Source organism: Ambystoma mexicanum, chromosome 4q, assembly GCF_040938575.1.
Source record: "Ambystoma mexicanum isolate Mex_15411 chromosome 4q, UKY_AmexF1_1, whole genome shotgun sequence".
Taxonomy (NCBI): Eukaryota; Metazoa; Chordata; class Amphibia; order Caudata; family Ambystomatidae; genus Ambystoma; species Ambystoma mexicanum.
Genome location: NC_090928.1, coordinates 186,616,570 through 186,641,734, shown reverse-complemented (window position 1 = coordinate 186,641,734; position 25,165 = coordinate 186,616,570). Strand labels below are relative to the sequence as shown.

The 25,165-nt window shown below is 45.3% G+C and overlaps 1 protein-coding gene across 1 annotated transcript in view; it reads left to right on the top strand.

Moving 5' to 3' along the window:
• LOC138467575 (chitin synthase chs-2-like) overlaps window positions 1-25,165 on the top strand; it is a 299,897-nt gene that overhangs the window by 28,152 nt on the left and 246,580 nt on the right. The window contains exons 2-3 of the mRNA XM_069607708.1: window positions 9,679-9,820; window positions 21,499-21,681. Coding sequence (XP_069463809.1) covers window positions 9,679-9,820; window positions 21,499-21,681 — 325 coding nt within the window. The remainder of the gene's footprint in view (window positions 1-9,678; window positions 9,821-21,498; window positions 21,682-25,165) is intronic.

Genomic DNA, 25,165 nt, shown 5'->3' with positions numbered 1-25,165 from the left:
GATGGGAGTGGAGGAACACTTGACCAACCCTAAGCCTGTACCTATCATTCCCGAACAAAGAATTCTGGGTGTAATAACCACACAATCCATAGAGGAAATTAAGGATAAAACCAGGCAACTTATAACTCCAGCAGAAATACAGAATTGGCATCTGCAGGGAAAGGACTTTGCAGTAAAGGACAACTTATTGTATTTCCAAGAACGATTATACCTGCCCAGCACAGATTTACAGAAAAGGTGATCTCTTGTTATCAAAAGTCTCTAATGGAAGGACATCCCGGTATGGCCAAAACCTCAGAAAAGATCAAGCGCTACTTCTGGTGGCCGTCTTGGAAAAAAGATATCAGAGACTTTATAATGTCCTGTGGAGTATGCGCCCAAAACAAGAGTCAAAAGGAAAGACCAGCCGGCCTCTTACGCCCTATTGACATCCCACCTCGCCCTTGGCATACGCTTTCTATGGACTTCATCACAGACCTACCTCCATGCTCCGGATACAATACGATCCTGGTAATCGTGGACTTATTCTCCAAGATGGCGCATTTCATTCCACTCAAAGGCTTGCCAACAGCAACAACTCTGGCCCGAGAATTTCTCGAAAACATCGTCCGACTGCACGGTTTTCCTTCAGTGCTAATTTCGGATCGAGGTAGTCAATTTATTTCTCATTTTTGGCGAAGTTGTTGTCGGTCGGCTCACATTGATGTGAGATTATCGACCAGTCACCACCCTCAAACCGACGGACAAACCGAGAGGACCAATCAAACTCTGGAACAGTATTTACGCTGCATGCTGCAACAAACTGAAAAAACTTGGAAAGATATCCTTTGGATAGCCGAATATGCCTACAACAACTCTGTCCACTCAGGAACTGGGAAAACCCCGTTTTTTCTTTTATACGGCTGTCACCCTCGAACCTCAGAGTTGGATCCACCCCAAGATCTTGGAACACCAGCAGTAGACTACCTGCACTCTACTATCACCCAAGCTTTTAAGGAAGCCGTTTCTCACCTTCAAAGGGCTAAAGAACAATACAAGAAAGGAGCAGATCAACATCGGAAGGAAGCCCCCCAATATCAAGTAGGAGATCAAGTCTGGTTATCCACCAAATATCTACCTCTAAAAGGACCACACACATTCAACCCAAGATACCTTGGTCCCTATTCCATCACTACCATAGTAAACCCAGTAGCGGTCAAGTTGGACTTGCCCCCTCACATGAAGATACATCCGGTGTTCCACGTCTCTCTTTTAAAACCCGTGCAACCTCAAACCCGACTAACTAAATCCCCAAAACCTATCCTAGTTGATGGAGAACTCGAGTTTGAAGTCAAAAGCATCCTGGACTCCAAGATCTCCAAATCTAAGCTATTTTACCTAATTGACTGGAAAGGCTACGGCCCTCAAGAAAGATCCTGGGAACCTGCAGAATATGTTCACGCTCCTCGTCTAATCAAAAGATTTCATCAAACATTTCCTGACAAGCCAAAACCCCCGGGGAAGCCCGGTTTGGGAGGGGCCTTGAGGGGGGGTACTGTCATGATCTCTGCTTCCAAAAGGCCAGGACTTACCCAACTCCCTTGGAAGCAGACTCATAACCCAGGTTCCGAGTGCCAGCCAGTCCCAATTGGGACCTTTTGGACCCTGTCCTGGCACCAGTGGCGCCAGGCTCATAAATATGCCCAGTCCCAGCGCTGCAAGCGCCGGGCTCATAATGCTTGGGTGGACTTACCTGCAGCAGACCATGCTGCTTACTTACCTGCCAGTTGAACCCCTGATCCTCTTCTGTTTGGGACTACTTTTCCTGTTGGGTGGGGCAGGAGCCACTCCCTAGGTTCAGAACACTGGAACTCTTCTGGAAAGCAGGAACTCTTTTCTTACCTAGGCGTGGCTGTGGAAGGAGACATCTAAGCACTACAGGAGGCTATTTAAACCACACCCGATGGATGAATCTTGCTTTGCGTTATTCTGCATCCTCTGCAGCAGAACGTTCATCGTGTCCTCTGCATCTGATCCTGGGCCTAAAGGAAAAAGGCTTACCATCCTGAATCCAGTCTTCAGCAACATCTATAAAGACAAGAAAGAACAGGTTAGCACTACAGTCTTCAGTGACAGCGCATCTCTTACCTGGTCCATCGGCTGTCATCAACGCCTCGCGCAGCATTCCTGCATCTGAAAGACAAAGGCTTACCTACTCTTCACGCGCTCCGGAGGTCATCGCACTGCATTCCGGCATCTGAAAGAAAAAAGCTTACCAACTCTTCGCACGCTCCGGAGGCCTTCGGCGCTGCATCCCGCATCTGTAAGACAAAAGAAGGTGCGTTTAAAGACATTGGGTAACGTTAAATACTCATGTGCCATTACTCCATCCACGCCGAACTCAGTGGGCATTCCGGCATCCTTCAGCAGCTCCGAACTGGTACCTGCAAAATAAAAGGACAGTTAGTGCGCATCGTGAAGCAAGCAACAAGTGCTTACTTACGCGCTTCCAGGCGCTTCTATTCCGCATACGGGTCCATCCTCAACTCACTTCAGCCAGTCAACCGCCATCGCCGGAACCCTGCAAAATAAGAGACAGCATTACAAAAGACTTTTAAAGACATTTGAAATATTCGGAACTCACCGTTTGTGAAGTAAACGACAGACAGCAGTCCTCTGAAGTCAAGAGGCCTGCGCTACCTATCCAGTGAAGAAACTGGTTACAGCAGCCTGCCCCGAGGCAGATGGAGAGCTCGGCGTTCACTTACCTAAGGTGAGAGCGTTAACCTTTGGGGTTCTACAGGAGAGGAGAAAAGGAAAGAGATAGGGACACCCCAATAACCCCAGTTCATTTATCCCATATTTTCTATCTGCAGGTCAAAGAAGCCTCAACATTACTCCTTGCTGGCCTGATGTGGTTTTGGAACCCCAAAGGAGCTGGCTGGATCCTCAAAAATTGCAAATGAGTCACAAAATATGACTATGTTTTTTAAATGTTTCCAACATTGTGTATATTTTGAAGTGGCACTTGAGCACATTCCATGTAGAAACCAATGTATCTGTCAGACCACCATCAAGGTAAATACACCAAAATGAACAGAAACGCTACTAGAGGGGGCTGGTGGCTCTAGCCCTGAGTCTTTTGGTTGTAGCCCCGGAATGAAGCTCAGGGGCTACAACTAAAAGGCTAATTAGTCCAGAGTCCCGACATTAGCATAGCCCCAGATCTTTTCCAGACCTAGAAACACCCCTGAAAATAAATATACCCTCATGACAAATGTTTGTGCACCACAAACGTATGGTTGATGAAGAAACTGACATTACACAAACAATGAACACAATCAGTAATGTCACATGCAATATCCATGACACTCAAACAGACAGCTAAAATGTCCCCATCCATTCCCAGGTTTTTCCATGCATTCCGGATCTTACAATTATAAATGTAAAATGGGGAAAGCAAAGTACAAGTATTTGAATGCAAAGCATCAGACCAGGACTGGTTTAGACAAAGTAGGGAAAACATGACAATTTTGCGAACAGCTGGTCCTCCAAACAGCCCGTACATCCACTGACAGTATACTTCCTTTCACCTCAACATGTGCTAAACCTTTGGAGAGGATGCTGTTGGAGATAGAGCATTCTAGCCTCTCCTCCAACTAGCACCGCTGCTGCTGCCATAACCAGCATGCCAGCAGCCACCACAACCTCTGCCCCAGCCACCATCACCCCCTCCACTGCAGCCACCACCTCCGCTACATCTACCAATACTACTGCAGTCACCACCTCCACTTTAGATGCCATCACCAACCCTGCTACAGTCTCCCGGACCGGCTCCACTGCAGCAACTATAAAAACTGCAAGGCAGTAATACCATCACCCACTGACTCATATCATGCGGGGCACAGTTGCCACATTCACTGAATCCGGTGGTCCTCCCCAACTTCAGCCAGCCTGCATTAACCCCATCAGACCCGTGTGTGCTGGTGGCACAAGAGCCAGGGATGGAGCAGCCATTGTGGAAGCAATCTGGAGATGCCTTCCCTTGTCCTCTGTCACCTACCGGCACAGATTCCTCTGTGACTGCATACAATGGGTTTCATGTGTTAATATATGCCCGCAAAAATATCACAATACAAAAATATCACCATATTTTTGTGGCAATATTGAGCCATGGACCCTGCGGTGGACACCCCCGCATCCCCTGCATTATTATTAAATGTGCGGGGGACAACCCCGCAACCTCTGCTTCCACAAATTATCCCCCCCAAAAATATCACCTATGGCGAGAAAGATGACCATATGTACGGCGATACTTTTGGTGGTGATCATATGTAGGGATACCATACAATGGAGGTCATACAGATGGTACACAAGGAATGTGGCTGGCATTTTCGTCATCAACAGACTTATGGGAGTCAACGCCACTTTGAGACGTAAGAACATGTGAAGCCACAGGGGCGATCTGTTGGGCAGCTGGGTGATATCTGGCACCTTGGAATAAATAAATATCACTTTGTCCCAGATTCTCCTAGATCTCCCCCTGGATGTTGCAGGATCCACTATGGCAGCAGGGGGACCCCCTTCCACTTCCTTTGGCTCTGGTAAACGACCCGACAAATGGGGCTGCACTGTGTGATGGGTGTTGGGAATAAGGTGTTGGAATCAGTGTTGTGGTTAGTGAGCTGGAACTCATGTCGTGTATGCAACATAATTTTGTATGTTGTATGCGTAATCTATATATAGAAAAGTGAACATTTGCGGGTGTGTGGCTTCGCGTATGTTTCCCATACAATTCCACACTGTTTCACCAATCTGTACCAAATTATGAACAGTCACCTGTTAGAACCATCCAGACATTACTGGTTACATGACATCTGGACGCCCCACCCCTTACCCTGGATTTCAGAAAAAGTCAAAATGTGTTTGTGGGCCTGTGGGTTTGTGACTTGACAAAGCGTTGTTCCTTATACAATTCCTCACTGTTCACCAATCTGCACCAAATGTTGCAAAGTTACCTGTACCTATGAAGGAATGCTCTCACCATCCCCCTCAATACTGTGCAGGATGGAGTTGATGCTGGGCCCACCAGCAGCATTTTACTTGCTTAGGTCAATGGTCTAACCCTCTGAGCAGTGGCCTCCCTCATCCTCCTCATCCTCCCCTGCTCCAGCGATCTAGGCACCACCTTATCTGGCTGCTGATGCCTGACACCCGCAGCTCATGTAAGTGCATGCTCACGGCTACACCCGCAGCCTCTTGATCCGCAGTGGGTTTCCAATTTTTCTGAACCCTTGGTAGTATTTGTATATCATTACTGCCACCTTTTATTCCCTATAGCTAATTGATTGCAGGGTTTACAGTATGTTTAGTGTACTAATCAGAGTCTGCAGGCCCGTGACATGCCATAGGACTAGAAGATAGAGGGCAAGGGGGGTTAAGCAAGGTGGGCTAGGTTTGTGACCCAGGACAGGGGGCAGCATTTTGGCACCATCACTCCGGCCCCAGGAGAGATCCTGCAGAAAGCAAGGATGACAAAACAAAGGGCAGCAAAGATGGGGGCAGAGACCCAGGTGCATATGAATAAAGGCCCCAGGCATGAGGTGTTGCATGCAAGCGGGGGGGGGGGGGGCGGTTAGAGACCCACACCAGAAATCAAACCCGTTTTGGTAAGGCGAATGCTTCCCCAATAAAAAGAGGACAGCCACTGCAAAAGAACACTGCAGCACGCAAACTCATCCATAAACAGATTAAGCATGTAGGAGGCGGCCGGATCCCGAATACTGTTTTCATGGGGTAATAGCGACAAGAAAAGAGCACAGATTGAGAAAGTGCAAGAAGCGAAGCAGCAGCACGGTGTCTTGGAGTCGTAGGAGGAGGATGGCAGCATGTGTCAAAGGAGAGAATGCCATTTGATATTGATATTGATATTTTATTTCTATCGCGCTCATACACAAGTGTTTCAGAGCGCGACAAGGCAAGGGAAGGGGAACAGGGGAGAACAAAAACAACGATCTTACTAGGCCCAGTGGCATTGAGAACGTGCAAGGGAGAGGGAGAAGGGGGAGAAGTGCATGGAAGGGGGGACAAAAAGAGAGTGCGGAGCGAGAAGGAAAAAACAAAAATAATAATAAAATAATAAATAAAAAGGCAACAAACAATGGGAGTGCAGCCAGCAAGTGGCAAGTGCTGGGTTTATGGCAGCAGGCCATGTAGGTCTGAAAGTGCAGGAAGAAAAGGGGAGGGCTGTATGGGTACAGATACAGACCCCAGTGAAGGGGGTGGCCCGGAGGCAGTGCGTGAGGGTGGCAAAATGAGCAGGTACCTGGGCCCAGAGGACAGAGGGTGGCCAGGTGCATGGTGCCGAGGGAGAGTAGAAACAACAGGGGAGAGGGGATGAGAAGGCAGAAGCAAAGAGGAAGGTTTTGAGGTGCTTCCGGAACCGGAGATGGTACTCCTCAAGTTTTAGAGTGGCAGGGAGGCTGTTCCAGAGGGAGGCCCCAGCCGAAGACAGAGATCTACCCCCAGCTTGCTTATTTCAGAAACGACTTACCCTGAGGGAGTTAGAGGTAGAGGAGTGGAGTGCTCGAGATGGGAGGTATTTGCGGAGGGATAGCTGAAGGTATGTTGGACCCAGGCCCCAGAAAGCCTTGTGGACAATGCAGAAGGTTTTGAATTTAATCCTTGCATCCACTGGGAGCCAATGGAGAGATTTCAGAGCTGGAGAGATACGATCCCATGGCTTGAGGCCAAGGACAAGTCTCGCAGTCCTGTTCTGGATAAATTGTAAAGGGCGGAGAGTAGAGGCAGGTAGATTAAGAAAGAGGCTGTTGCAATAGTCCAATTTAGAGACAACCAGAGCTTGGGAGACAGTGAGCTTCTGGGGGAATGAGAGGAAAGGAAGAATACCTCTGAGGAGGTGCAGTAGGAGGTTTGACTTTTTTGATACATCAGCGATGTGGGCGGAGAAGGAGTGTGTGGAATCAAAGGTGACACCAAGGTTCTTGGCCTCCCAGGTGGGGATAGGAGGAGGGCCAAGGGAGGCCGGCCAGGGAGTGAGGGGAAAGGAAGGTGATGGTGTGCCAATGAGGAGGATCTCTGTCTTGCTTTGACTTGAGTGTTTGACTTTGACTGTTTGATTTGGACATATAAGGGGCACCAGTCAAGAATGGAAGGAATGGAAAAACTGGAGTTGCAAACGTCTAGCTTGCAGGCACAACATGGGACTTGCCAATAGAGATCAGGGACAGTGCAAATCCCACTGTTTAGGTGCAAAGAATAGCTCTAGAAAACAAACTGGCTGGTGGTGGGTATCGCTCTCCTTGAAGCACACCTTCGAGTTTAAGCTTTTCATTGTTGCTTTGTAAATAATAAAGCCTATGGCCAAAATGTTATTCCACAACAAATCATGGTGCAGCGTGGTTCATTCAGGTACAAGGTGGGTTATGGAGCATTAGTACCCAGTGGGGGGCTCAGGGGGAGGTAGCCTTGCAGCCAATGAGAAGGCTCAAAACGAGGTATTGCCAGACGGTAAGCCCACCTGCCCTGAGTCTCCTCATGGCTGGAGGCCGCCATCTTCCGCTGTCGGGGAACGAGGCAAGTGGTCCCCTCACACCCTCCCCCATACACAGATTTCCCTCCCCGCCCTCCACCCCCACTTAACTTCTTTTCTATCCATTTTGGGAGCAGATGCGCTGGGAACACTTCTGTCCCCAGCGAGGCCGCTCCTGATCTGCAACAGGTTGCCATGGAAAGGAAGAAGGGACTCTCTCCATTCCATGGCAGCCATTTTTGTGTTGACCTTTTCCCTATTTTTTGAATGGCCACCATGGAAAGGGAGAAGGGACTACATATAGTCCCTTCTTCCTTTCCATGGTGGACATTTTGTTTGTTTACTTTTTTATCATTTTCAATGGCCGCCATGGAAAGGGAGACCAGACTTCGTTTTCCCTTCCACAGCGGCCATTTTTTCCCTTTTTCCTCCAGGTGTGGTGTCAGATCATAATCAGTAACAACATGCAGTATGGTGACGACCACATTTCTTTTACCTCGTAATGAGGACCTAAGTAATGCTGACTTTTGGAGGCTTATTTTGAGCCCTGGTTGGCACTTCCTTGCAAAACAACGTATCAAAACATTTCTTTGTTTTACTGTGATTTGCAAGCAGTATTCTGCCTGTAAATTATGATCCAAAAATGTGATGTATAAAAATAACAACGTTTTAAAAAGGTATGTATTCGGAAGTAACTTCAACCAAACAAACAGGAATCCTAAACTGTCTAAACAGTCCTGTACTACACAAACTTTGCCCCAGTCAAGAGCACTTACATTGTGGTATTTGCACTACCTTCAATAATTGACCCATAAAAGTCCATTTTTGCAATGGGTATTTATTTTTCCGAGTAAATATGTGGCGCAAACTTCAAGTACACCTTTACAAATTTTATGTAACACAAGCCCAGTGATGTTTTGTGATGAAAGTGTGCCACTATGTTGCGATTGCTATTCTCCTTTGTTATAGTGTCTATACTGATAGTACACTCTATTTGCTAAATGCCAAATTCATACTTTTGGAAGGATTTTGTAAACTTTAAATAAAGTTATTATATGCTTCCGAAACCAAGCCCATATTATCGGGAAAAATGCGGTCATTATTAGAAGCGAAATATTGGCGGCGCATCGTACATTTACCAAGTTGCAGACCTATAGTGTGGATAAGAAATGAGCTGGGATTGATCTCGCTTTGCACATGGGACCTATGGCAGGTAACAGCTCTGTTCAGAAAGTGTATCATGGCATTTCGAGAAACCACGGTAATAGGTGTGCTGGCCAATTACATATTTTCCTCAAGAGATGAGACCATTTCTATATGGCGTCGGCGGGTAGTTCAAACGTTAGCAAAGGCATATCTAACCTTGCTTGTTCTAATACAAAATCCTGTCAGAGCCAAAACAATTTTTTTTCAAGGTGATTGGATAAGGACTATTGCAAAAATGTAAGATTTATCGCGACTTTATTGAAAATCTATTTCAGGGGAAAAAAATATAGCTCACCGGAACTATATATAATAAAATATCCTTCTGTTGCACATAGAGTGGATTTCATGAGGCTGCGATTTAACATATGGCCTACAAAAGATGTCATTGCAAGACGTAATCTAATACCTCAAATAGAGAATGTTTGTCGATTTTGCAAGGTCATCTCACAAAAAGAAACTCTTAGACATCTGTTGTTGAGTGTCCTGCCTTACTTGATGTAAGAGTGAAATATTTGTCACAGAAGGATATCGACTACTTACGCTGGAACATTTGTGGTTAATGATTCATTGTGGACATTTGACGCAATTGAGACTTGGAGCCATTGGCTTCCTGCAAACCTTGAAGCTACAAAAAACTTAGGTTGACGTCAGCAAGTGACTAGAATGTTCAATATCAATTATTACAATGTTAAATTGTAATGGAATATATTGTGTTTTCTTTTTATCATTTGAGAATGAATTCATTTTAATTGTATAAATGAGAATTATGTTGAATTATGAATTTTTAAAATTATGATTCGTTTTATTGTTAATGTAAACGTTTGTAAATGTTGTAAAGTTGACCTATGTCAACTAAATCAATTAAAACAAATAAAAATATCTAAAAAATAAAGAAGTTGCTGGAAGTTTCCTGACACAGAGTTTGTGATTTGTAAAAACAGATTCAGAAGAACCTGGGACCCATTTCTGCAGATTCCAGTCGACAATGAAGAGGAGAAAAGCCAGCGGTTTCCTCTTTGCCTCAACTACCTCATCTGCGCCCTCCTCGGAGTACTGGTGTGCGCATTTGGATTTTTTAGTAAGGTAAGTCGTGATTCCTTTTACAGTTAAATTCAAAGTGTACGAAGCTTCAGTCCTGCAACGTTGTGCATCCCAAATGAAACCACTTTGTGATGCATGCCTCCGATCACTCAAAATTGAACCTTTAACAGCAGACAAGAGAGGTGGGGGCAGCAGAGATGCTTGCAGGCTAAGCACTTGGATATCCACATTCCATGTGGAACACTGGGGACGCGAACCTCATTGCAACAGTAAATCCTGCCACACATCAGTGGTACATGCCTTCTTCTACAGTTGCCTTGAATACAATGATCTTAAAGATCCAGGGTGGATGTTGGCTGGCCATTTTCCTGGATTAAACCTCTAGCCACATGGGGCATATATGCAATATATTGATTGGATTGCATGAGCATCAGATACCACACTGTTATTGATCCATGTGTAGTGAATAGGTGGATCAGAAAATCAGTGTGCCTTCATGTTTATCTCTATGGTCCTACGGTCAATTACCGACGATATTCAGCTCATACATCATTTGTTGTAGTAGCATTCCATTATTCATCAAATATGTCGTATGTTTCCCTAAAGTGTATTAGCCTCAGTATGTTTTACTACAATAAAATACCCCTAAGTTTTCTATGGCACAGGCTATGACAACAGTTAGTAAATGTTGGATCTTCATATGTCTTGGGCTACAACTCCTATAAGCTCCAGACAGCATAGTCAATTGTGCGTGCTCATGGGCATGGTAGTCAAAACCACGTGAAGAGCCACAGCTCGCAGACTCCATTGGACAATGTAAGGGATTAGTCTGCAAACACCCGCATCAGCTATACATGTACACAAGCACAACCCACCTTGACTTGTTCCACAATGCACTAGCTCTATGGTCGTGCCCATCACTATCCTCTTTTCTTTAGATCACGTGACTAACATTATTGAAAAACACAATGGCAAAATTTCCATGACTTAAACTTGTACCAATTGGGTGGTAGATATCAAAATATTTGGACTAAAATTTGTTGTGATTTCGATAGCAGTTGTGCTGTGCATTTCCTGTACAAACAAGGTGTGAATGCTGCTGCTTTAATGTATCAGTTCCTTTTTTTTATCTTTCCTGGAAGCATCTCACCTTTTAACATTGGAAGGCAAGAATTATAATCTGCACTTCTTCAACATGATGTTCAGCTAAGAAGGACATGGCGTGACAACCTGTCCTGTTTGGTAGATCCTGGAGTCATTTGTTTGCCCCCTTTGATGTTTCCCAGCCTTCTACTCTACAGCACCCTGCCTTCATATTATGCCCTGCAGTTGAATTCAGTTTGTTCATTTCTCTTTTTGGCATGCCCCTGCTCCCTCTCCTTATCCACACTGACCCCCTGCTGCCCAGCCATGCCTGACCATTGACTGCCCCTCTTATCCCACCCCAGGACGCTGCCTTACATTTGTCGCTGTGCCATTGCAGCGCGGGGGCAGGTCTCCTGCCAGCTTCTTACTTTCTACTCTTAATTTCTATGAAACTCAATACAATATTCTGCAAAACTATCAAAAAAAGAGTTCCATGCTGGCTCTAGCAGTCTTCCTAACGCTTATTTCATCAAATGAACATGACGCCCACCCCGTGTCTGTGAACATTTGGGAATATATTTGCCCCAGTGGCCTTGCTGCGATTCAGTCTTAAGCTAAGTCAGTAACTTTCATTTGATTTCATTGGGCCTCATTCCGAGTTTGGAGGTAGCCATGCCGGTAATGACGCCATGGCTACCTCCAAACTCGTGTCCGGGTCCCGAAAAAAGGGAATTACCGGGCCATTCTGACTTTTGCAGGCCCAGTAATTCCCATTTTCGCGACCCAGACCCGGTACGTCCCCATTCCCATTTGAACCCCCCATAGTGCTCAATTGGAATGGGGAGGATGCTAACAACTGACCCGTTAATCACGGGTCCGCTGTTAGCACCTCAGTCTGCTCGCGGGTGCAGGTATGCATGTCTGGCGAGACCAGACGTGCATACTGCCACCCGCAAGCAAACTCATAATGTGGCAGCCCTGTATGAACGGTGCTGGTTCCTTACCGGCACCGGTTATACCGCAGCCGCCAGGGTCGTAATGAGGCCCATTGTCTCAGTTATTCCGAACCTTGATGGAAGGACAGAAATACAGTTCCCCCTTCAGCATAGCTTTTAAGTTGACTGCTTTTTTGTTGAAAAAAGATCACTTGATACAGGCAAAAATGATACATATCTATTGATTAAGCGGCCATCTCTCTGCTTATATCTTTTATTGGAATAAGGATCATGCCTTTGTGAAAACATGGTTGGGTGGAAGATGCCACTGTTTCTTTTAGGAGGAAAATCCCAAAAAACACACTAATTTGGCGATGTTCTAATTTAGGTCCATAGTTACATTCTATATTAACAACATGTGGTGTCATCTCTTTCCCAAAATCTAAAGTCTGCAATTCAATCAAACCTTTAAGTAAATATTTCATGAATTCCCTTGTGTCAATCATTTTTTCCCTGTAGGAATTCCAAAAAAGTTTAATTTGGAGCGTTGTTTCCTGTCGTCTATGCCATGTGTCTTATTTTCAAGGAATTTAGTTTATTTTGTCACGTTGATTCACTACTAAGGTGGTGAATACAAGTTTGGGGCTAGTGGTGAAAACATGCAGCATTTCTGGGTACAGCAGGTTTCATCCCCAGTCCCCCCAGGACAAGCCAAATCCAGCTTTGCCACCCACCTTCTCGGTTATCCGACCCGTGAAGCGTTTATCAGTTGAGGCTTGCGCGGCCACTTTCTCACCCCTGGCCCCCTTTGACTGACTCACACCCTGACACAGCCCTTTCCATGCTCCACTCTGCTACATCTGATACTATCGATGTTCTTGCCCCTGTCATGAGGATCCGCCTGAGGCACAAAGCCAAGTGCAATTCCGGGTACGACCCAGACCCCGTCACCCTCAAACGCAAGTGCAGGATGGCTGAGTGGAAATTGCATGCTTCTGGTACATCCTCTGACAAACTAGCGTGCCGACTTCTCCAAAGGCAATACCGGCTCTCAGTCTGCACCAAGAAGAGAGCTCACATCCAAGCCAGCATCTCTGCAGCATCTAACTACTTGGCCAAACTCTTTAAAATCTGAAAGGAACTGGACAATCCTGCAGTCTCTACCGCTCCTGTCCCTTTTCAGGCCGTGGCTTCTCATTTCATCTCTAAAACCCAGGAGATCCTGTCCTTTCTCTCTCTTCCTCTCCTCATACCCCCTCTACTCCCTACTCTTCCTCTGGCCCTTCTTCAGTCACCTCTCCTCCCTCCTTCTCTGCCTTTACCCTGTTCTCCCCAGATGAGGTTTCCAGACAAGTCCGCTCTATGAAAGTCTCATCAAAACAGGTTAGTCCCTGTTCCTCCAAAACCATCAAGGACCTCATTGACTCCCTGGCTCCTGCTCTGGCCGACTTCTGCAACCACTCCTTCAACACTGAAGTCTTTCCATCCCCCCTGAAGCACTCCCTTGTGAACCCTCTTCTTAAGAAACCCTCTGCCAACCCATCCTGCCGGGTTAACTATCGAACAATTTCCATCACTCCTTTCCTGGGCAAATTCCTGGAAATCTCCTAGCTTAATCTTCACATTGAATCTGTTGTTTGTCTTCATGACCATCAATCTGGCTTCAGAGCTGACAGAAGCACAGAAACTGGCCTTCTGAACATCTGTGAAGACCTGCTCTCCGACCTCGATTCTGATACCCCCTGTATACTCATCTTAATTGATCTCTCTTCTGCCTTTGATACGGTCAACCATGCCATTCTGCTCAACCGTCTCTGTGAAAACCTGGGTATCACCGGTCAGGCCCTGGCATGGCTGACTTCTCTCTGATCGACCCTCCCAGGTCCAACTTGGGTCCTTCCTCTCCTCTATTTCTATCTCTACCTGTGGTGTCCCCGAGGGGTCTAACCTCTCTCCCTGGCTTTTCAACCAATACCTGGCACTTCTTGCCCACTGCATTGCCGCTCTCTGCTCCAACTTTCAGTGCTATGCGGATGATACATAGCTCATTTTCAGGGTACCTTCAGCCACCTCTTCTCCTTCTCTCATCCCTGACTGTCTGTCTGCTATCCAGGAGTGGTGTGCCTCCAATGATCTGTGCCTTAATGCCAGTAAGACTGAGATTCTCCTCATCGGCATACCCTCTCCCTCCTTTCCTGTCACTCTCTGGCCAGCTTCTCTTGGCCTTCTTCCTGCTCCCACCTGCGAGGCTAAAAACCTTGGGGTCATCTTTGACTCCACTCTCTATTTCTCTCCTCATATATCCTATGTCTCTAAGAAGTCACACTACCAGCTGCACCTCCTCAGAGGCTTTCTTCTTTTCCGCTCCTTCCCCAGAAGCTCACTGTTCCAGAGCTCTGGTTCTCTCTAGGCTGGACTATTGCAACAGCCTCTTTCTAAAGCTGCCTGCTTCCACTCTCCGCCCTCTGCAACTCTTCCAGAACAGGACTGCAAGACTTGTCCTTGGCCTCAAGCCCAGGGACCGTAACTCTCCAGGACTGAAATCTCTGCACTGGCTCCCAGTGGCCGCGAGGATTAAGTTCAAAACCCTCTGCATTGTCCACAAGCCCTCTGGGTCCTGGGGCCTCAATGCCTTCAACTCTCTCTTCTTAAATATCTTCCTTCTCAAGCTCTTCACTCCACCTCCTACAACTCCCTCAGGGTCAGTCGCTTCTCCAAGCAACAAGTTGGTGGTAGATCTCTTTCTTCGGCTGGGGCCTCCTTCTGGAATAGCCTCCCAAAACTTGAGGAGGACCATATCCGGTTCCGGAATAACATCAAAACCTTCCTTTTTGCTTCTGCTCTCTCCTCTCCTCTCCCCTGCTGAATTCCTGGCTGGAACTTCACTGGTTACCTGTCCACACTCTGATCTCAGCCCCAGGTACACTCTCCCGCCAGTTGCACACCTGCACTTCCTCCTTGGCAACCCCCACACTTTGGGACTGTTTTCTGTATCCCTACAATCACACACCAGCACTTGACACTTGATGCCTGCACTTACCCTTGCACTTTCCACCAGCTGGCCGTACTACTCTTATTGTTTGATTTATTCTATTTTCCCATGTACTGCAATGTCCCCTCCCACCCGCACTTTCCCCTTCCCCCATCCCCTGCACTTGCACAATATGAATGACACCTGGCCTAGTAGGATCGTTGTCTCTGTCTTCCCTCTGTTCCCCCTCCCTTGCTGCGTCGTGCCCTGAAACACTTGTGTATCAGCGCGTTATAAATGCCATATCATATCGCATCATATCACAGATCCACCAAAGTACGAGTTGTGTTACTGAAATCCTTCATTAGCCTGTTTTAGTGTGGCGTAAATTTCCACCACCATAAAGCAGTACTGCGTGGTAATATGGCATTTCATCATGGAGTCCAAAGAAACTCAAAAACAGGAAATAATTGAAGGGTTTTCATGAATTGGAATCAAGTAACCATATACTTACTGTGTGTGCTATAAGTAATTCCATTTGGCAGCATTAACGGAGCTGATGTCCCCAAACGTGCAATCACCCCCTATATTATCAAATTGCCTCTGTTTCTTTTCTGTTCGGTTGTCTCTATTCGGCGCTTGGTTCAGGACTGATTTAGCTTCCCCCACCAGCTCTTGCAATGTCAGAACTGTCTTGGCCGGGATTCTCACTAGTCTCCTTTTCAGTTCGTTTTCCCCAAGGTAAGTGAAAGGACAACAAGAGATATGCCTCCAAAGTCACATAAATCGGTCATCGGCTTGGTCATATTATGGTTCTATGTGATTACACCGAAAACCTTTTCTTTGAGGCATTTTTTACAGAAACAATTTTGCTGTAAAAATACTGATTTTTTTATTGTTTTTTATTTGGGGCGCTCACCCCCTCAAGCCACCCGTTTCCCCGTGTTTTTAACCCACCCAGCCCCCTCCCCACCTGTTTTATCCCCTTACTCCTCCCATATATATATATATAAAAACATGATTTGGCATTTTTTTGGTAAACATTTTTCGGTAAAAAATGCCTCGAATAAAAAGTGTTCAGTAACATGACTGGATGGCCATATTTTATACCTAAAGCAATTGAATAATACCCCTCACAGTGCTTTTCGCTCCCTTCTTTGAAGCTGTTAAATCAATTCTGATTAAAAGCCTTCTGAGCCTGACTCTTGATCCACTAGCTCTTCTCTGTCCTCTGCACTGCTTACAGATTTGAACGATTGCTATCAGGCCTAGCAGGTGGGTGCCTGTGTACCTTTCCCATTCCCACCTCTACTGAAGGAAGACATTCTTGTCTGGACATATGCTGTTTCTTAATAGCATGGCAGCAGTTAAAATTTGGTTAAAATTGACAGCAGCATTTTGGACGGGGGGATTGGTAAGGTGGTTGAGTTAAATGTGGTAGTGTGGGGCCCAGATCCTGATACATAGTCCAATTCTGCGGGGTCAAAAGGCCATTTGTCCTTTTCCATAACTCTGCAGGCAGATGCCTTCAGTCATTGGAAGAGAGCTCTGGCTTGGCCATCAATGCCCATAATTCGGGTGAGCTGGTGCGATTCGGTGCTCCAATTTGATCCGTGCCTCTTCTCAATTTTCCAATACAAATTTGCTGGGCTGCGCTCTTCCCCATTCCTCAATAGATTCAAGCTGACTTTGATTAGATTACACTGTCAGATCAAGATAATATATGTTACAATCCAGAAGGAGCTGAATGGAAGGCTTCATGCTTGAATCTATAATTTGAAGGATGCTCTGACCACTAGTGGACTTCACAAATGTAAACACTGCCATTTTGCCTGAACAAATCAGTCATGGTGACTGATGCATATTGGAAGCTTCTGTTCTTGCTCTTTCAGTCTGTGTTAATACTCTCATGAGTGTTCTTGCTTGTGTTGTCTCCACCAGATTTGCCACCATAATATGACTCTTCAACTGGCCCCATTGTTCGAGATTATTTTCCTTGATTTGCTATTTTTGTTTACTTTATCCTTAGAAAGGCATGTGGATACTTTAACTTATTTACTGGCATTGCTAGTGTTAAAGGATCTGTTTTGAACACCCTTTGGTTAGATGCTATGATGGTAGTTATGGACTTGTCATTGTCGTGGCTCCCAGAGATTTGGGTGTCAGTCCCTCAGCCGGTTTGCTCGCCATGGCCCATTTGTGGTGGGTGAGCCTCCCAGCAGATCTAATTCCAGCTTAATTTTCATATTGTTCTTGTTTCTATGTTTGTCTGCTGGCATTCGTTTCATAGGATGTCGTCAGTGTGGTGGATTATCTTGAATAGATATTTTTAGACAAGTTCTTGTATGGGCTTTGTGGGACAGGTTTCCCTTTCTTGTGCCTTGGTGTTGGAGTGTATGGATGAGCAGAGAGAGAGCAGGAATTTCAGCATTTCTAATCAGCCAGCTGTTGGCTCACTTAATGGGCAAAAAGTGTTGAGTTTCACAATACAAGGAAGATTGCAGCTAACATAGAAATATGCCGAGGTCTCTTAGATTATCCAATTGAGAAGAGTACACATGCTACCATACATACCAGAGTCTGAGTCACAATCCTTTGCGAGCCCACTTTACCACTCATTAAGATTTGAATTACTACCGTCTGCATCACCAACCTTGTGAACTCATGTAAAGCTGGACCTCGAAGGGAAGGGGAAAGGTCGCTCTTATATACAAAGAATGTTTAAGCTCAACAAATTTTACTATCTCAGAGGCGGGCATGCTCCATGTTAAGCGCCTCTTTACTGCTACATTTTCTATTGATCTTTTCATTATCGTCCACTTCCGCTAGACCCAACCCAGGATTCATTTGACGTATCCCTGATTATATGGCAAAAACTTTACCGAGTTGTTTTGACCTAGTTCTTGTGCGGGGATCATATTATTGGTTCAACCTCTTTCAGACCATGCTTGTGCTAAACAGTTTCTACATGTCATGGCTGATATGGACATTTTGCGATTGGTTAATCAAACAAATCACACGGGCATGAATATGTTGCATTGTATCTTTTCTTGTCCGTGTATCCTACCGGTTGGTGTCAAACAGTTTTATCCCTGCTATGATCATGACACAAGTCCCTTTATCTTGGAGCTGGATAAAAAAAGCTTACTCAAGCTCAACTATCCACCATCTATTATACTAAAACAAATGGCCTTACATTTTATTCTAAAGCTTGGACTCACAGCTTCAGGTTACTCCTGCTAGTAAGGCTTCAATGTTAGTCAGTGAAATACATCGGTCTCAATGTTTTTAGACTTATTCTATACCAAATTTTCAAAGACTGTGGCGGAACATGCTCCAATTAAGAGTTCATGCCCTAAATCTAATATCCACAAATCCAAAGCCTGGTATATCAAAATTAGGGTAAGAAATGGAAATGTATCCACCAAGTGGAACGTTCCTGAGGAAAAAACTATGATAACAAGTAAAAGTTGTTTACCATATAAGAACAGACATTTCCCATTTAGCATAGTTTCTTATTCCCATATCTTTTGGGAATTATTCTTCACTTTCTTGTTACATTTTTCCTTTAAGGTAAATACATGATGGTTTTGTCCTGTTTTTTGTGGGAAATTATTGACATTCAATCATGTATGTCTCTGTTAGATCACATAGGTGATCCTCAGACCACTATCCCTCTCGCTACTACAGATCTAACTTCTTATCTGTTCTATTTTGCTAGAATTTCAGAAGCCCAACTAGAAATGCTGGCTTATCCCCAACCCAAAATCACTGCACATGAACCATGTCCTCCTTATTCTTTGGAGGAGGAATGCTCTTTGGTTGTCCCAGGTGTTTGTACCATTATCAATGCATCATTCCAAACTGATGTTGTATGGGTTTGAATCAGAATGGTAGTCTTGATACCATTGTTATAGAAGCTACTTCTAGAGACTCCTAGGTCACCTATTTTGCTTGGGCTTCCAAGTAGGGCATTGGCTTGGTTGGCAGCGTTCCTGCGTAGCCATACACAAACAGTATCTTTGCTCCTGTCCGATTCAGTGGGGGTCATTATGATCCAGGCGGTAAGTACGCCAACTTTACCACCATGGTGTAAACTAAGTTTACACCATGGTGGATGTCGGATTTACCGCCCCATTCCAAGGTGAGTGGGGCGGTAAATCCCCGTTTCCGATTTTCCCTTCCCCATTCCCATTTATGCCCCATAGGGCATGATGGGAGTGGGGAAGGCGCTAATTACGCCACCGTAAATTACGGTGGCGTAATTAGCATCATGGCGGGTTAGCGCCATGGATTTTAACGGCTGCTAAAAGCAGCCGTTAAAATTGGAATCAGGCGTTAAGGGTTAACGACGGCGTTAACCCTTAATGCCTGGGTCGTAATGAGGCCATCACTGTCGGGGTTCCTCGTGGATTTTTACTGAACCACTGCCTGTTTCATCACTACAAAAGGTCAACACATTCCATGCACATGGGCTTTTTTATTCACATGTATGTGGATTACGCCCAAGGTGTCTTCCATTTGAACAGAGGGCATCAGGCTAGTGGGCTCCAGCTGTGTCATGTGTATTTTTTCAATGATCCTTTTTCAGATGTTGAACTTTTGTTCTTTTACCCACAGGTTTCAATTAGGGGCTGCCTGCAATGCCAACTTCCTGGATTACTAGTCATTCATTTGTCTCTGACCTAGAACCCTGATAGAACCCTGATGACATTGGGCCATAGAGAATGCACCTCCCCAGATCTGCATGCTACCTTTGAAAAACAGGGTTAACTTTGAATATATTGCCAGGTGCAGCAGGCCATTCATCAACCAGGTCCTCAGATTTTGCAATACAGGTTTCAAATCTGTTCTGCAACCTGGAACCTTAAATGGGCACCACCTTGAGTTCAGCTCATTGTCCCTAAACCCCATGCTAAATGAGGTGGAAGGTCCTTCTCCCTCAGGCACGGTTCTGTCTTCCCATTACGTTCAGCTGAATTGTTAACCACTTGCAGTTTAGACATGGTCTAAAAACACACAGTTTTCCTAAATAAATGTTCAGCATGATGTTGGTTGGCCAGTCCTCACAGGTAGGTCCTGTTTCTCTGGTGCCATGATGACTTTTTAGGAGATCGTGCTTTATACATCTTTTACCATATCATTGATGGCATTGTATTTATTGCATGTATTCAATAACATGGATGCCATTTCAAGCAGAACTAATGTACATAGCAGGTGGTACATATCACAGAGCAAGTCCCTGGGTCGAGTGCCTTTACAATGGATAGGTGATTATATGAATGAGAGGTTGATGAGATGGTAGCATAGAGTAAAGTAACATAGATCGATGATAAGGCCTAGAGACAGAAGTAAATAGCCCAAATCAAGTGGTCATTGCAGGTTGTTGCTACACATATAAACATTCAGTGCCTGGATGCGAAATGTTCTCGTAAGGGATGTGATTGCCTCATTAAGGGCTGGTCAGTGTGAGGCTGTGAGGCACTCGTACTGTGGTTAGCAAGTGTTTAAGGCCTCATTAAGGGCTGGCCAGTGTGAGGCTGTGAGGCACTCGTACCGTGGTTAGCAAGTGTTTAGTCCTGTCTTGCGAGAAGGAGCAGAATTGGAAGGATACACAGAAGAATGAAGGATGGCGGGGTTGAGGAGAGAGGATAATCACAGGATGATGGTGTGAGAGGGGAGTAAGAGTGAAATGGAGGCAGCTAGGTAGAGGGGCTAGACCTTGAATATCTTTACAAACGAGTAGCAGGAATTTAAAGAGAGAGCAGTTTGACATAGATGGTCACCCAGTGTGGTGAAGGGAGGAGAGGATCATGAGAGGTTGTAAAGGGTGCTTGTAGTGAAGTTGCGATCCTTGTGAAGGAAAAGACGGAGTAGAGAGGAAGTCGTAGATTAGGCTGCAATAGTAGTCCCATTTAATGAGCACAAGCGTTGAGATGTGGGTTTTAGTAAAGTAAAAAGACAGATGTTCTTACTGATGAAGGGGTTACTCCTGGCTGCAATGGCCTTCGTCATGATGAGTTGTTACAGTCTAAAGTCACAGTCGAAGAAATCCCCAAGTTTGGGAGTCTTAAGGGAGGAAGTTAGAAAGATGGTGAGGAATGAGATGGGAGAGTCTGGTGGATGTTGGAGGAAGCAAGAAAGCGTAGTTCTTTTTTGGATGGATTTCTATTGTGGTTACCATAACAACAACAATTGATACTACTCAGAGTCACCTATTGTGATTCAAGATCCAGGAATTGCTGGATTCACGTCAAACAAATATACGCCATACGTTCTCCTGAAAGTCATAATTCAGTTTCTCTCTGTCATCAGGATGTTAACAGTTATGAAGGAGTATAAAGGAATGTGAGGAGGAAGCACATGAAGATTGTGGAGCCCGCTGCCACGACAACCGCATCCAGCAGCAATCTTATTCTGATTGCTAAATTGGGGTTCCCCGGTTTACCTAATACATGAAGGAAACTATATTTATTGTAACAGAATCAGTGTAGCTAAAGTCATTATTTAAATATAATATTGAGACAATCCCTTCCTTGCAGATAAAGGAATACGAAACACTCCCCACCTCCTGTGATGGCACTAGTAAGGTTGATTACATTACTCAAAAATAATTTTCAAAGGTTAGTTCAAAATATATATATATATGAGAGCTTATAAAACGTGTACAATGAAAACCATGAAGTGTCCGGTTTAACGCGCATATTTCTCTTTTCTGTATTCTGAAGGCTTCTTTTGTGCTGATGATAATGCTGGCGGGTCCAAACTCCCTCTACTTCTCCAACAAGCCTTTTGGTCTCCTCATCATTGGTGGCATGCTCATAATACCCAACGTACTGACGTTTCTGAAGAGCGTGTGGAAATTGACCTTCAACCCTTCAAATTCTCCATATAAACGTGTCTTAATGACGGTAAGATCAATTTCACTGTAGCATTCAAAGTAATAGGGGGAAAAGGGAGAAGCAACACCCTATGCTCCAAATTATACAATTTTAACAAGGAGGTGCGGTGTTGTAGGTGTGAAACTGTCAATTGTGGAAACAAGAGAATACATTCTTTGACTGACGCCGCCCATTGCTCAAGTTGTGTTACACTGGAAAAATCCCTCTATCTCCCTGTGTCTTGTTACCCTTATCTGCCAAACCGGGGAGCCCCAAGAATCAGGCTAACAGCTTGTGTTAGCTTGTTATGTTATGTTACTTTTATATAGCGCCTTATGTACTATTGGTATGGTCTGAAGGCGCTGGTAGATTGAACGCCCTTGGGAATCAAAGTTCAAGTCAGTAGACAGAGTAGAGAGAGTCAAAAGGTGCACGTGAGCACCGGATATGTGTGCAGCTGGTGTGGCATTGTAGAATGAGGACCTTAACAGTAAGCCATAACTAGCAGCATGAAGGTAAGGTGAATGATCAATTCTTATTGTAAGAGTGTGCTCTGAATAGGGTTTTGTCAGCAGAGTTGCTTGCACATATCAGTGGCTTTTCACCAGTTTGGTACAGATAGATCGGTCACTGCTATTTCTTTCTAAATAGGGATAAGGGGCATGTTTGTTTATTTCAATAATTACTTTTTGAATAGGCAAGGACATCTATCAACATTCAGCTCTAAATAAATCATATGAGAAGCATGGTTGGTCTTGGATTGGGTTTGTGTTGATAGAGGTGGCATGCAGACCTGCCTTCGCGCAGGCAAGCACGGCTGCTGATGTGGATGGCTTGGGATCCTGTTGAAATGTCACAAAAGCATACTTAATGCAAAGTGGACACTGGGCATTGCCATAGGACATTCCCAGTGCAACAGCAAGTGGCTTGGGGTGAATTAGACTTGGCTAATGGCCATGCCCAAGCCAAAGTGGCCACTGAGTATGTCAGAGTCCAATGGCTTGGAGAGGCAGACATGGACATATGGAATAAGCACAGGTCATGCTCAATGGACACTTCAGGTGGCTTGGGGTTGCTCAGAGCATAATTGAAGTGCATAGCCTGGGTATATTGGCCACTGGCTGTACCCACAGCCCATGCCCATTGGGAACAGTTGGTCACTTGGTAGGGCCAGTGCTATGGTTCTAGGCCATGCCTGGCAGACACAAAGAATGGAAGGCTGTGTCTGGGGAATGGACAATGGTTATGCCCTCAGAAATTCACCGCTGGGTTAGGACACAGGAGGGTGGCTCAGCGTGTCTGCGGCGTAGCCATTGGCCGTAGGGCATGCTAGCGACACATTTAAAGATCACCAATGCCCAGGGCGAGGGGGATTCCCAGAGGACTGCAATATGCCCCTTTTCAAAATCTTTGCAATTTTTGTGCCGCGAGAAGCTGAAAAAATCTGGGGTCATAATGCTGGACATTTAAAAACATTTGCCACACCCAAAAAAGAGGATGGTTTTCTTTCAACTAGCACATCGTGCTCCCCTTTAATAACAGTTGTGGAACTAGACCAGGACATTCAAACCAAAGTGCTCGATCCTGGCCTCAAAAATCACACTCTTCATCCGTGTGTAGGTCTACGAGCTTGAAACACACAAACGAGGATTTTGGCCAGTTAAACAACTCTGGGACTGTTTTCACTAAACAAGTGAAACCACACCTTTGCTTCAATACACCAGTGAAAAAAAGTTTTCCCTATGAAAAATGGAATGGAATTTTTTGTGCCCCATTAGAACTTTTACCGCTGTACCTATTTTACAACCCTTTTGTGAAAAAACGTAGTCACATATTCCATAAAGTTATTTGCAGATATGTCAAATGTCGCCAAAGTTATAAACGTCTGAAAAAGTGTTCTTCCTATGGGAGTCAAACTCAACCATAACTACAGATTTGCTAAAGCTTAAGGAAATATTGAAGCCCTTTTCTCCAGAACTTAATAAAGTTTGTAAAGTTTTACAGTAAACTTCGCCAAGTGTGTGAAGGTGCAGTCCTGTTACTTTGCACATCCCACATACAAGCACTTTGTGATACATTTTACCATTAATTGTATCCTAGAAAGCTGGAATGCCATAAGAATAACCATGTTGTGAGCTATAAAATCACAAATATAAGCTCACCTCGTTAAATAAACACAATCTGCTGTGAGATGGTTGCGAAAGACAGTTTTTAATCTTCAATCTTTACATGGACCTGCTTGGAACCTTCCTGGCTACATACAACATCCACATCTACTAATGTGCAGATGACTAGCAGCTCCACCTCAAGATATCCTCCATCAAAGACATCCACAGCATCCAGCCGTGGATATGCAGTGCTTACCTGCAGCTCCACTGCTCTAAGACGGAATTCCTACGGCTTAGTCCCAACTGCCTCTCCTGCGGATAATCAAGCTTTTCATCCCAGAAAACAGCTTCAGATCTGCTGTCCATGTGGCCATTTTGAAAAACCTGTAACAAAGGCACGGCTGCCACCGGACCCATAATTTTACCGGCACCTGTGAATGGGCCATTAATGGGTCATGCCGAGGTAGGCGGACCCGGTAATTGCACATTCGCGGGTGCCGACCATAAAGGACTCCCCATCTCCATTCGGCCCCCTAGGGCTGAATGGGATTGGGGAGCTCAGAGGCACCGGCACCGTTCATAACAGTGCCGGTGCATCCACGAGTTGTACTCGCTGGTGCCGCACTGCCTGCCAGGTCGGACCTAGCGGGCAGAGCGAGACCCGCAAGCACAACTCGTAGTATGGCGGTACGGTAGCAATGATGCCAGTAGCGATACCGGCGCCCTTGTTGCCTTACCGCCATACTTATAATGAGGCCCATTGAGTTGCTCCATTTTGACCAGGCAAGGATAGAACCCAAACTTTGATTGTATCTGATCACAAGAGATGGACATTTTGCGCAACTCCGCCCTTAACAACATAAAATTTAATTTCCTACATCTCAAAGTCACCGCAGTCTGTCTCGGGTTCCATTGACCTCTCAACTCAACTCTTTCCCTGCTGTCCTGCAGAAGTCTCCCAGAATGTGAGTTAGGAAGCAGCAGAGTATTGCTAGCGGACTGATGCGGGCAGCAAACACAGCCTCGCTTCTGGCAGTAGATACTCTACCAGAACACTTCATGGTAACTAAGGATGAATCCACCAGTTGTGTTGGGTGTTTATGCAAGATAAGCCAATGAAACTGATTAATCACTCATGTCTGGATTGGTTTGACTTTTTAGAGCATAGATCCAGAAGGTTTCCCATGACCAGGCTGAGCACCTCATTTTAGTTGACATGGTGAAATTATGGGAAAGAACCTGACTGATTTTACAATCTGTGCGATGAGGCTCTTTCTCGCAATGACGATCCATCCACCCCATTTGCGGAGACAGATCAGTGTATGACTGGATGCGCGCCGTGAAAGGTGAGGAAATTCAGATCAGTCTGGATTTCCGCTCCCTTCACCATATGCATTCGGAAAGGA